We start from the raw sequence: 14185 nt of genomic DNA on the forward strand, positions 1-14185 counted from the left end.
TCGTAGGCAGGCCAGCCTAAATGTTTCCAACCGGCGAAGATGCTCCACTAGGGGGGTCCACGTTTCGCAAGCGTAGAGAAGGGAGGGAATGACCGTGGCCGAGAAGACCTGAAGCTTCGTGCGGAGCGACAGACCAGGTAGCTTCCACACAGCGTTACGCAACCGATGAAAAGATATTGCCGCTCGACTGATTCGGAGTGAGACCTCTGCTGATAAACTGGAGCCGGTCATGAGCACACTGCCCAGGTATGGGAAACTCTCTACTCTCTCCACAACTGCCCCATCACCGATTGGGAGTTGTGGGGGCGGAGTGCCCGATGGTACAAAATACCCAGGCAGGTGCTTAGTTTTGGTGGGGCTGATGGTAAGGCCCCACCTCTTAGTGGCACACTCCAGTCTCAGCAGCAGCGTCTCCAACTCCTCTTCTGAATGAGCAGCTATTACCAAATCATCGGCATACATAACGTGGTTGACCAATAGGGAGCCATCCCTTGATCGCACCCGGGCGTCGATCAGCCTCCCATTATATCTGTACCAAATGGTAATTCCCCCGGTACAGCTATTGAAGGCTTCACGAACTACGCAGTCGAAATAGATGTTAAATAATGTGGGAGCCAGAGGACATCCCTGTCGCACCCCAAGGTGTACAGGGAAAGGCTCCGACTCCCGGCCACGTAGTTTTACCCGGGCCCGCTCACCATCATGAAGGTCCTTAATGATCGTGAGCAGAGGGTCAGGGACTCCGAAAGCACGAAGAACAACCCAGAGCCCAGTCCTACTGATGGTATCATAGGCCTTGACCAGGTCAATAAAGCAGAGATGTAGGTCTTTTTGGAATTCCCTACACCTCTGCTGTAGCAGACGGACAGAAAATATGGCATCTGTGCAGGACCGCCCTTTCCTGAAACCACATTGGGGCTCCGCAAGCCTCTCCTCAGCATGCCTAGCAAGGCGATGTTGAATAATCCTTGCCAGGACCTTACCCGGCACACTGAGGAGTGAGATGCCCCTGTAGTTGTTACAGTCGGTACGGTCCCCCTTCTTAAAGAGGGGGACCACCAGGGCATCCTTCCAGTCCTGCGGAACCCGTCCAGTGGTCCAGACTGTTGTTATGATGTCATATAGGGCAGTCTGTGCACAAACGCCACCCTCCCTCAGCATTTCGCCTGGGAGATCATCTCTGCCCGGTGCCTTCCCTGGTCTCAGACTCCGGATCGCCCTCAGTACTTCCTCAACAGCCGGTACCTCAGCCAGCCACTCACAGGGGGTGACCTCTTCCAATATTTGAGGCACCGCAGCCTCAGCAGGGTTATCCCCACTTTGTGCCATGATGTTTTCCTGGCTGAGAGATTTTCCCTCCCCCAGGACCTCACAGAAATGCTCAGCAAATCTGCAAACCTGTTCCTGGGGGTCGGAGATTGGATCACCGTTTTTTCCTCTAATGATGGTAATAGGTGTGGCGCTGCAGGTTACTTTTTTGATGGAGTTAAATAGTGATTTGTGATCGCGGGCTACTGAGGCAGACTCCATCTCCTCAGCAACCCGCGACCACCACCCATCCTTACAGCGCCTCACGGCTCTCCGAACCTCCGAGCGAAGACTGCGGTAAACCTCCTCATTCTCTGACGTGGGATGCTGTAGGCGATGAGAGTGGGCCTGTCGCTTTTTCTCAATTAACCTGAACACCTCCTCCGTCAGCCAGGGTTCCCGGGGAGGTCTGGACCGCGTACCCAAAGCAGCCATTGCAGCTGCATGAGTCACAGTCTTAAACCTCGCCCATTTACCCTTGACATCAGGTGGAGTGGGGGACGATGCCAACCCCAGCTGCAAGCGATGATGAAATTCTCGCTTGCAACTTTCATCAGCTAACTTAGACCAGGCCACTTTTGGTTGGAATGGGATCCTGGGTGTACACCCACCACCGGAGTGGAAGAATGGCAGGCGCATCTTACAGATGACTAGTCGATGGTCAGAGGGCAGATCAGCTCCACGGTAGGTCCTGGTGTCAAGGACATGGGCTCGCATCCGCTGGTCCGTCACTACGTAGTCCAGCAGATGTTCTTGCTTGGACCCGGCATGCATCCATGATGTTGTGTGGATGCGCCGATGCCGGAAGAGCGTGTTGGTAATTACAAGCCCATGGGCTGCACAAAAATCTAGCAGCCTCCTACCGTTATTATTGAGCTGATCTGGCCCATGCCTTCCAATCACTCCAGACCAGGTGCCAGCATCATGACCAACTCGGGCATTGAAGTCACCCAACAAGATGACTCTATCCCGAGTGGCCACTTTAGCCAGCACCTGTGACAGGAGGTCATAGAAAGCGTCCGACTCATCGGCTTTGCCTGCATCCCTCCACGGATGTTCGTCTTCGGTGGGGGCATAAGTAACCACGACCACCACTCCTCGCCTCTGGTTGATGGGAAGGCGAGCCCAAAGTATCCTGGGGCTTACAGCTTCCCACACCTCACCGCCACGCTCCCACGCCCCCTTCATTCTTTTGTTCAGAAGAAGTGCCACACCCTGTTGTTTGGCAGTCTCCTGCCCCGAGTAGAGGACTGTCCACCCCTCATGGTGGCAGGAGCCAGAACCGGTCCACCGGACCTCCTGAATGCCACAGAGATCCAGGCGGTACCGGTCCAGCTCCCGACAGAGGAGTGGCAGCCTCTCCTCCGCAGTGAGCGTTCGAACATTCCACGTGGCCATCCGCAATGGTTTTTCGTTGTTTCTGGAGAAGCCCCGAGGGTTAAAATTCAATCTCCTGGCTCCGCCAAATGGGGTTTGGCCAGGAGACGTCATAAAAGCCTGACCCCCCGGGGCCTCCGGCACAAGCTTATTAATTACAGGTTTATGTTTAATTCGTAGTTTAGTGGTGGTTAATTGAAGGTGGAGGGGTTACCAGCCCCTCGCACCCGTCCAGAGCCCCCGTTTAGCCACTGTGGTGGTCACAGACGCCATGAGGGGAGAGGCCAATGGGCATTGGCCCTCCCCCCACAGCCCTGCCCACGACAGTGTTGCCCGTCCGGCACCGCGAGGAGGTAGGAGGTTGTTTTGCCACACACACACGCACACACACACACACGCACACGCGCACGCACACACGCGCGCGCACACGCGCACACACACGCGCATACACGCGCACTTCCACACGCACACATGCGCACACGCACACACACGCGCACACACGCACAGATGCACACACATGCACACACGCGCGCACGCACGCGCGTGCACGCACGCGCACGCACGCACCGGTCGCGGTTTCCGTTATCTCCGTTACAGCGGGACCCATTTCTACTGTTACCGCGATGTAATAATTTCACGATCGACCGCGATACGAAATAACATTCTGCAATATGACGATTGTCATATGAGAATAGGTTTTACCCGTTCTGGCAGTAAAAGAGGTCTTAAATACGTACAAATAAAGACACCAAACAGAAGCCTTTTGCAAGGAATCTTGTCTGCATTAACCACACGCACTTTTGGTGAACATGCAAACAAAAACACGCTCTGATAATATATACATCTGAACACAACTGTTTTATTGCCAGAACGGATAAAACCTATTCTTATATTTTGATACTGGCAAGAAAGGTCCTGTATAACCATTATCGCCCAGATGAGTTTTGACGGTTTAATTTCGCTTCATAATTGTTTTTCAAGTTGTCTTTTTTTATCGCTCCCTACTGTTAAACTATTCTTGATTGTCTGCAAAACATAGCCGCTCCGTTATAGCATTGGGCTATACAACTTGCGAGAACACCAAATGTATTATTGCTATTAAGCCTTTATTCCAGGGCCCCTGGCCAACCACGCTTTGCTACTGGGGTGGTTAATAGTTAGGCACCTATCGTTTATTCTCTCTCATTTTAGACTCTCATTTTATTTCCTTTGCTATTAAAGCCCTCGGGAAAGCGAGGATGCCGGGACTGCCCCCTCCGTGGATTACAGCTCCAGGAGCGGAGCACAACAACTGGCTACAACTGCCAGCGCCACCTCCGCCACTCTCCCCGCTCACAACAACAACAACAACAACCACGACCGCGACAACAACAATCGCTGTCCAGGATCGCCCTCCTCCCTGCCACATCCTCCCACCACCGGCAGTGGCACCAGTTCAGAATTCACTCCTGGCACGCACCCGCTGCGGCACCACGAAAGCGCCAACTCCAGCGAGCAACTCAACGGCGAGCTCCCGTCACTCCGAACCAGCGGGCGGTCCCACGGCTCGTCGGGGGAGCCAGCGCCGATCGACGGCACGACCGCACCACTACCCTTCTCTATGCGACGCGCGCCTGCGCTCGAGAAGCGTCGCTCGCTGGGCGCCGTCCCGGTTGCGTCGACCGGTTCCAAAACCCTGACCGGCAGCGGCTCGGAGCAGAGCCTCGGCGGACGAGAGAAGCGTCTCTCGTGCGGCAGCGACGCCGCAGAGGTTGCGTCCGCCGCCAATCCCGCCGGTGCCGTTGCCGGCGTCCGTTTGTGGAAGGAAAGTGCCGAGTCGATCGCCACGTCGCCGAGAGGCTCGGAGCCCGGCGCCGGCTGCCGGTACCTTAAGTCGAGCGGGCAGCGCCAGAGGCGTGACGTTTACGGCCGCTCCACGGCGGAGGAGCGCTTGCTGCGGGTCGACGTGCCGATCGAACCGAGGGACGAGCCGCGAGCCCTCGCCGAGTCGGTGGCTTCTCCCGTCCGGCGACCCGCGGCGCCGCCGCCGCTGACGGGCGCTGGCGGCGCCGTGAGGAACGGGCGCCAGGTGGGAGTCGCTGGCGAGGGCCGGCTGCTGAGGTGGCGCAATGCTGGACCGGCGGCGGCGGTGCCGGCGCCGGTGGCGGTGGTGACGCCGGGAGCGTTGGGGCAGGCGGCGGCCGGCACGCGGCACTCGTACGGCGGCGCCGAGAGCGAGAGGGAGGGGACGAGGAGGCGCCGGTGCGAGGCGCCGGTCGGGACGCTGACGGGCGGCGGTTCCTGCTCCTGCGTCGACTGTGGTGCGGGAGATGCGAAGGTAGTCGCCGTGGAGACACGGAGCCGGCACTGCTGGGGCCGTGCGTGTGAGCCCAAGGGCTGGGTGTCTCGCTCTCTCTCTCTCAGGAGGTTCATCATAGCTGTGTGTGCTGGCCTCATGGTTAGGCAACTTTACTAACTTAAAAAAAAAACTACCTGCCAATTACTTAAATGGGGAAATTCACATAGCAACGTTGCCCCCTACTGGCAGACTGCTCATTTGCAGGCCTGTGCAATGTACAACTCGTGCCACGTAGAGATGTTTGCCACCGTGGGTCCCTGAGACTGCTACAGGGCATTGTAATGGTTTAAGTCATGGCAATGGGATATGCTATTCTCTTATGGCAACATGTTCGGGAGCTAAATGCTAATGTAGTGGGTTCAATTGAGGCGCACACTCAACTTGGAGGCAACACTATTAACGCATAACAACCAACGTGAACATTATATACAGGGTGGTGACCACCGTTCCTAGTCTCACTAACACTAGGGGAGTACTACACAGCGTGGCCAGGGCAGGTGACGGGCTGCCTGGTCACGAACGACGATCGGAGACTCGAGGGCCGCTGATGGCGCCTTCATCCCGGGGTTGAACAGCCCAGCGCTCTGTTCACACCCCGCTTGTAGCTGCCGTGGCGTGACCCCCAAGCTCTGCCCTGGGGCCCCTAGCCCCCCTTTGTTCCGGTCACGTGTCCTGTTGGGTTCACGGCCTGACCTGACCTCCGTGACACCCTCCTACAGCATCCATACCGAGCCAACACAGTAGTGACGTCGTATGTCACTACATCAATGTATGTTCGCCACAAGAGGGCTTCAGGAGACAATTTGGGTTAATGTTGCTGTTCACTGAAGCAGTGTAGACTACAGTGGTTTACCATTCGGTCCATTGTTTGGGTTGTATGGCCACAATCACATTACTGCGGCTTGTCTTTAGTGGATGTGCGCATCAAGCCTGTTGCTGTTCTGTTGCGGTTGATAGTTACACCGGTGTCTTTGAGGAACGATGTGTGGGGTCTCGAATGAGGCGTTTATTCTGGACGTCTGCATTGTTCCACTGTTGGCCACCGTTCTCCCGCATCTGGGTGAGGTTCTAGGATGGGGGGAGCGCAGTCCCAGAACGGGGGGAGCGGCGAGGGATCAGGACTTGATTGCGTTGTGCTGTGTGTACGCAGGCTGTGCAGAGACGCGTGAAGCCGTCGTTTCTGAGGGTGCTGTCTCGACAGCCTGCGCGGGCCCCCCATCATCGACACACAGTGAGGATGAGAGCCCCCCCCCACCCCTTTTATAACAATGATCGCTGAACTTTTTGTAATCTAGTCCACGGTAATAATGGCAGATCCAACCTGAAGAGCAAGCGGTTCTCATCTAGATTTTTTATTGTATACACTTTGATTTGTTTGGCTCTGTCGGGTGGGGAGGAGGGTCTTTTTACACAAACATGGCGAGACCCAGTATCCCAGACATCTTTACTGAATATTAATATTGGCTGTGAAAACCTCCGTGATAATTTACCTTCTGTTATGGGCGCACATCGAGCCGCTCCAGTCGCTCCATCTCTGTCGTGGACGTCCTCTCGGGCGCATTCTCTGCTTGGCCGCCACTCTGTCGTTCAGCCTCAACCGGCGGGCATCGTCCTGCCCTATCCCACTTGACAAAATAGATAACGCCGTGTGTGCAGGCTGTGCACAGGGCTGTGCGGCCATCCTTCCCAATGTTGTTTGCTTTGTTGTTACTTGTATATTTCCACAGCGAAGCTTATCTGCGTATTTCTCTCCCAGTTGCTACACTGTGAAACCATGAGGGTTGGCGACGGTTTGGGGGGGAGGCCTTCACCCAGCAGAGGATTTGTTCGTGGATGATGATGATGATGTCATTTTCAGATGGCCTGTCCGGGCGACGTTGATTTATTGGCGTTGGCGGGCGCCTCCAAAGAGAATACTCCGGTGTGTCGGGAATCGAGCAACGGGGTTCACAGATCCAAGCCCCAACTCGGATCAGGCAAGGCGGACTTTTTGTTTTGCTTCTACGTCTTCTTGTCACCCTTCCTTAGTGGGCAGGGCCTTGGCTGCCCTTCTTCATCTTCACCATCATCATCCTTCTCTTCTCGACCCCTTCCTTCAGCCCCTCCAACATCACGATCCACGGCCTTCCTTTCGTTCCTTTCCCTTCGATGTAATAAATGCCTTCACCGGACCATCCCCTCGTACATTGTGTCTCCCGCCCTTACTGGTCATCTCTCAAAAAGAGCTGCATAGTCTCATCGGATTCCTCCTGCAGTTTAAATAAAGTTTGTGATTCTCATTGTGTCCGATCCAGTTCTTCTTTCTCATAGATTACATGCCTTGTGCAGTTTAACACATAGGCTTTCACGACCAATATTATCCGTAAGAAGTTTTTTTTGGGTTAGATCGCGTAAATATAAATGTGTCGTTAATTGGCACGTTGTGTTTATGTGACAAACCTTACTAATTGTGTCGGGTGGTGGTGGGTTTAGCGACACATTTAAATTTACGCGATCAAACCCAAAAAAAAACTCTTATGGAGATCCATGTGCAGCGTAGTCGCCAGTGCGCGCATCTGGCGGTGCCTGCCTACCTACTATTCCCTTTATTTTGCTCACTCATTCGCCCCTTCAGATTTGCCTGCATTGGATGGTGCCACCAGGATCACAAGCCGAGACTCGGACGCGCACGGCTGCCCCAAACGGATGTCTACCTTTGACCTCTGGTGAGTGTGGGCCGCCCTCTGGTAATAATTCCCGTGTAGATCCTGTATTTGCATCCATTGGAGACTCCACCGTGGAGATGGAGCCGCGGCATCGATTCACGTGCCGGAGCGAGATGCAGCGGTAGCAGCAATGGGCCATGGGGGGGATGACGTTAGCTTGAGGGGGGGGGGTGCATTCAGCAGTGGATAGATCGTGGCTGATGATGAATGGATATCAACATTTCTGGCTTCTGCAAGTCTGACTCTCTCCGCCCATTGGTGTGTGCAGGAGAGGACTGGATGTTTCCATAAGCAGTGGTGCCACCGCCGCAACCACCACCACCGCCGCCGTCTGCCGCACCAAAGAGGAGCGGCTGGGCTTCCTGCAGGCCATCCGCAAGAAGACTAAGAGCCAGGTTTGGAAGATCTACACCAAAAAAATGCACGAAGAGTGAACGCATTTTTCTGTTTGGGCACTTGATTTTTCACGCGAGAATTTGTTCGCTTGCGTATTTGTTGCTTGGCTTCCGAGAGCTGATGAGATCATGATAGATTCTGGGTGATTTTGCCATCGGCCATGACCAAACTCACAATCGCCCGGTCTCTGAATCCCCTGCGTGCATTAGGTTCTTGCGCCGGATGTCTTAAGGGACAGAGGCGCTGCTGTTCGTGGTGGCGGTGGCGATGGCGGCGGCGTCGGCAGCATGTTGTTGTGCCGCTCGACAGATCCACCTCCACGCATGCGTCGCTATAACGGCGAGCGCAGCGCCGACTCGGTCTCATCCACCGCCTCCACGGCCTCCTCCTCCACCTCGCACGCACAGGTCTGTGCGCAGCTTGCGGTGACACTGCCGCCCGCGTCTCTCCGCACTAGGGTTGGCTTTGCGTCGGGTCTAACGATACAATCGTACGTTTCACAATGTGACGGTTATCGTGCTTTCAGTGTCCCTTCACTTTGTAATCGTTTTGTTTGTCCTTTGGTGAGCTTCCGGCACGAATAGAGGCACCAGGGCTGCTGCGATTTGGCGACACTCGGTTATGTTGTACGATATAAATCCTGATTATCGGGTCGTCCGATTTTCTAAATTTCGTCATGACATGAATATCCGTTTTTAATATCGGTTTTATTAAATATTTCATGCCTTGAAAAAAAGTGTATGAAACAACAAAGGTTTGCAATAACAATAAAAAAAAAAATTCTATTTTAGCCATGATATTAGATTGCCTGCCCGCACACCCTGAAGTGGATCTCTTAACTAGAATAACCCTGGGTAGATCAGTGGGCAGAGACACTGATGCCCGCATTCTTGAGTCACGGCTCAGCTCAGGCTTGGTTCCCAGCGCAAGTGAGCCGGCTCAAAGCCACCACCCTTAACTTGAACCGGCTCTGAGCATGGTCCCAGCCGTGCTCAGGATCCCATGAGCTGAGCCTGAGCTGATCCACGGCTGAGCCGCTCGTGTGTCTTAGACAGCAACCCAGAGCGGCTCCAGCCTGAGCCTCGCCTGAGTGTTAGAGGCCGATTCAGAGTTGAGCTGTGATAAACTATACCGCTCTGAGCTGGCACCGCAGACATCTGGGGTTCCACTGTGGGTTTTATTCTCCAGGGATTTAACCAAGGTAATTTATTATCTTAATTAAGGAACAGAAGTCATATCATGACATTTATTAGTTAAGGAAAAAGAATAACAATAAAATGGGAAGAGATGTGTATTTAAAATAGCAAATTGGTTATCTTGATTCAAGATTCATCCTCTCCCCCGTCTCGTGTCAACAGCCAATCAGACTGCTGGGCCGACCTTCTGCGACGGTGGCAGCATCCGCCAATCTCGTCGTGGCTCCAGAACCCCGCCTACAACCTTTCCTCCACCACCACCACCATCATCAACAGCATAATCAGCAGCTTCATCAGCAGCATCAACAGCAGCAGCAGCATCAACAGCAGCAGCAGCAGCCAGTCCAGAGCGAGCGGCGCCACCTGCAGCCGTACCCTCTAAGGCAAGCGACGTGGGGCGACCATGCCGCAAAACCGCAGAGGCCGGCGTTGGCGACGTCCACGGCGCCGGCGCTGGGCGGCGGGAGTCACGGCGCCCAGCCCGTGCAGCGCTCCGTGGCGCCGGAAACTTTGCCAAAGAAGCCGTGGGATGTGAAGGCCCGCCTTGCCGGCGGCGCCCAGTACAAGAGGCACGGCGTGAGCGAGCTCAGAGAGACGGCGCTGTGAGCCATGAGCCCGAGAGTGATTTGTAGAGTATTGGCAGTGGGGGTTGGTGTTTTGCAATCGCAGGGATTGACTCCCGAGAGTGGCTGATCGAGCAGCAGCTGCCAAATAATAATGATCAGCAGGAGAAGTATCATTAATCCATCATTATCATTATCAATCCATCATCACCTTAGGGGCAGACGAAATGATTTGCCCCAATCTCTGCAGTCTGCAGTGGGTGCTCGAAAGGGAGACTGGTCCTTGCCATAGGAATGTGGACTTTTCCCTTCCAACCCAGCACCCGCTGTGGAGATGAGCACCACTCCGCACACATGGCACAAGTGTTTGAAAAAAAAAATGTTTTGATTTTATTTTTAATTTTTAACATTTATTGAACATATTGGAGTTTTTGTTCCTTTTATTTCGTTAAAGCATGCAATGATAATCAACTCTCAATTACTGCATTCCTCAAGGATGCGAATCATTTAAGTCGCTGAGCCCGACCTTAAGAAGCAAAAAAGCTTTTAATCGTTAATGTTCTCTGAAAAATATTCTGCAATAATCCTTGTAAATATCGCGACGGGAAGATTTGTTTGGTTTTCGCGGTAATTTTTGTTCGCGTCTTTGCTTCGTGTGTTGCCTGTCACTGCGACGCACGCGCACACGTGTGTGCCTCCTCTTCGTACAGTTATTTATGCGGTGTGCTGTTACCCTCCTTTTTTAATGTACTTCGTTTCGTCCCATCTTTTGTTTATCACTTTAATTAGCACGCACTTTTGCAATAATGTTTGACCGAATGAAAGCACCAATCCGCGAAACGGACGGGTCGCGGAGCCACGAGTCTAGGCTGTGCGTCCGGCGTTTGAAATGTCGTTAACCGAGAAGTCGTGTGTGTTTGTGTGGCATCGCGTGACCGTGTCGTCCCGTCCGTGCTGTCTGTGTTCAACCACCATGCCGTAGGCCACAACAACTCACCGCACTGCAGGTCATGACTCTTCTTATTCTGCATCGTAGAGGTTTTTTGGGATAGTTGGCGTAAATATAAATGTGTTGTTAAACCCGCCACCACCCGACAGCCAATTAGTAAGGTTTGTTACGTAAACAGAACATGCTAATTAGTTACTAGTCAGCACACCGCTCGTGTGTCAGTGAGTAAACCCACCACAATATTTACAATTTCAGTAAATGTAGGTTTACTCTCCAACATACAACCGGTGTGTTGGAGAGTCAAACGAGACCCCGGTGTTTCTCTCGCTTTTACCGCACAGGGTTTGTCACGAAGGAAGGCGCCGCCGGTTCTGCTGCGGTAGTTACACAGGGGTGGGGGTGGGGGGGGGGGCGATATTGCCAGGCGGTTCATCTCAATTGAGTAATTTGTGGGTACATTTGTAAATTTGGACCGTGTAGACCCGGCATGCAGTGGCCGACCGTTTTCGAAAAGGCATCACACGTGATCTGAAGCAGGCAGACGGCACGTAGTATTGTGCAGTGAATACACCCTGCAGTATTAACCGGGGGCGGCTGCCAAATTTCAAACCGGGAACCTCTTCAACAAGCGGCGAACGCTGCTGCTTGCCCAGTGGGCCTTGTCAACGCCCTGAAAATATCCTCCCCCAGGTCACGATCAGTGCGGCTAACTAAGATGCTTATGGTGACGAGATGAATATTGCTTTGCCGGCCATTTCAAGTGCGGTGTCGCTGCTCCACCATTGCCTCGGTATCTTCATAACGAAGTTTGCTCAACAACGAAGCTTCGATCTCGTGCATGGATCAGCCCAGGCTCGTGGCCCCGAGGCATGCGGCTACAACATAAGAGCTGTTTTGTGTTCTACTTGATACTTTGAACAGCAATAATATCTAAGTGCACTCAAGTATAGCTTTTGATGTTTACCTTGGCAGAACTATTATTGTTACTATAGCAAATATACCTTCGCTCCTGTTTTGTAAAGCGTTACTAAGACGTCATGCAATTAAAGAGCTGGTTGTTTCTGAATCACACGTGCGCGTTTGTGTTCGTATGAGCATTTTGATTAGCAAAACAATCGATCGACAGCCAATGCCATTGATGTCACCACACCTCACCATCGCTTCCTACCCTCTGCTAGATTCAGCTATTTTACAGTCGCCACTGTGTGACTTTAGGTCTTCTTCTTGGTCCTTTCAAAGACTGCTCAGATTCTCACCACCACCACCACCAATCTGGCTTTGTCTTTTCCCCTTTGCATCGCAACCTCTGGAGTGTTTGCCTCGGTAACCTGCCCTCCTCCGCCACCCTGCACACCTCTTCCACTCATCACAACCTCGTTTTCCTGATTACATCTCCAGCGCCTTCTTGTGAGTTTTCATTCCAAACGTACGAGTTGCTCACCCGAACCTGCCTTGACACTCAAACACATGCCACGTGTCTGATGCTCACTTCCAATGCGAGGTTGTTTGTGGGTGTTTGTAAAAGGAAACGTTGATTTCACTGGGCACTCACCACATTTTATTATTGACCAGGGAGTGGCCAAAGCTCGTGACTCCTACGAGCCACAAACTAAACGCCCCATGTGGCCAAGAGCCACGGGACACACTCTGCTAAGTTGGGGTGGTCACGGGCGGTGGTCACAGACAGCCACGCAGGGTGGTCAGGTGGGAACGCTTCCGAGGTGTCGTCGAAAGGGGAGATGGAGTGACACAATCAGCTTGTATCTGCAGGTAGGTGCTGTGTGGAGTATTTACCGTATTCTCCCTCTTGGAAGATGCACTGTGTGCTCCCCATATTTTGAAGAACAGGTTGGAGGGTGCATCTGATAATCCGATGCGTGTGCATGCGAGACCAGATTTCTATGACGACTTATTGGCACCGGGCACCTGTTTGGGGTAAATCTTACGCTCTCCGGAGCGCCGTACAATCTTGAGAATACGGTACCAAGCACGTGGTCCCGTGTCGGAGTCCGCCGGGAGAGTGCATGGAATGTAGTGGACGCCTAGGGAATGAATATCCTGGTGATGTCTCCTGACCCTAACTTTGGAGTATATATTTTTTTAACCTTAATCGTAACTTGAACCGGCGTTGGACAGGCTGGGACACCCGGTCCAGGTGTGCGTCTCTACGAGGTAACACGACGTCTTTTGAGTCGTCCTTTCATGTCGTCTCCCCTTGTTCTCGCCGCTCGTTGCAGAGCTCCGCGGTTCGAACCTTGGCAGGCCGCCTCGGTTATTACCGCGGCGTCTTGCTACGCTGAGGCGACAAAAAAAATTCATCCGGCGACGTCATTCGAAATGAGGAGGCCCCCAGCCGTGTGCAGGCTCACGGTCCAAATTTTTGCGAAATGAATCAAAATGAGCACCTCAAAACTACTCGATTGGGATCACGCGCGGTATCAGCAGCATCGGCCCTCTCCAGCTAAAGCTCCGTGAAAACCACCAGCTCCTTCGTCACGATCGCCCTGTGCTGTCGGGCCCACGGCGCCAACAGCGCATTGTACTGAATTGTTACCGCGAGTTAATGTACCTACGTTCTTTTCATTCTCCGTGGACCCCCCCCCCCACAGTTAGGAAGCCGCCATTGCACGTCTGGGCAGATGGTGCCGTGGTGGGAGACCCGGACTCGCCATCGGAAGGTCACAGTTCAAAGCTTCGTTCGGGGGTTAAACGCGACCTTTTATTATCATCATCTTCACTTCTCGTAACCTGATCATCGTTGTAATCAATAATCTGATGGTCATCATGTTATCACCACAACCACCACTGTTTTCAGATTCTCATCATCATAATCAGATCACTGTCATAAATGTATCCAGTTATCCATTGGTCATCATCATCTCTTATCCACCTTTAATCAGGAATCAATAATTTGACCATATACTAATTAACTGGGCAAAGTATTCACGTTCGATACGTAACTTATGTGTTCATTTATCACACGATCATCTTGATCATCAATCACCATTCCATCGATCATGATCATCGTTATAATCAATAGTTTTCCATCACCTTTATAATTCATGGATCATCAACCATCTATTATCATCACCATCAATGTCATCACCTCGAGGATGGAGAACACGTATCACCACTTTATGGTTGTCCTACAGAAGTTATGGCTCTTGCCATGGGAATGTGGAATTTCCTCAACTGGGTACAGGGCCACAGATATAGGAGAGTGCCAGCCCAAGCACGTTTGAGTAACATCAAAAATGCCTCGTGACCTACCCCGGCTACTACCCGTGCCAGATTAATCGCAGCGATTGCCATCGCACGTCAACAAACATTTATTGTTGTGCGGTGAAGACGGG

At 52.8% G+C, this 14185-nt stretch overlaps 1 protein-coding gene across 1 annotated transcript in view; it reads left to right on the top strand.

Annotated features, from left to right (window-relative positions):
- The window catches only part of LOC144736265 (uncharacterized), a 47355-nt gene extending 35457 nt beyond the window's left edge, over positions 1–11898 (top strand). Inside the window, exons 12-18 of the mRNA XM_078618890.1 lie at positions 3907–5002; positions 6174–6254; positions 6882–6999; positions 7638–7728; positions 7997–8123; positions 8334–8531; positions 9483–11898. Of these exons, the coding sequence (XP_078475016.1) occupies positions 3907–5002; positions 6174–6254; positions 6882–6999; positions 7638–7728; positions 7997–8123; positions 8334–8531; positions 9483–9926 (2155 nt within the window). The 3' untranslated portion in view covers positions 9927–11898. The remainder of the gene's footprint in view (positions 1–3906; positions 5003–6173; positions 6255–6881; positions 7000–7637; positions 7729–7996; positions 8124–8333; positions 8532–9482) is intronic.
- Positions 11899–14185: the final 2287 nt, after the last annotated feature.

This window comes from Lampetra planeri, chromosome 60 (genome assembly GCF_965212315.1).
Source record: "Lampetra planeri chromosome 60, kcLamPlan1.2.h2, whole genome shotgun sequence".
Classification (NCBI taxonomy): Eukaryota; Metazoa; Chordata; class Hyperoartia; order Petromyzontiformes; family Petromyzontidae; genus Lampetra; species Lampetra planeri.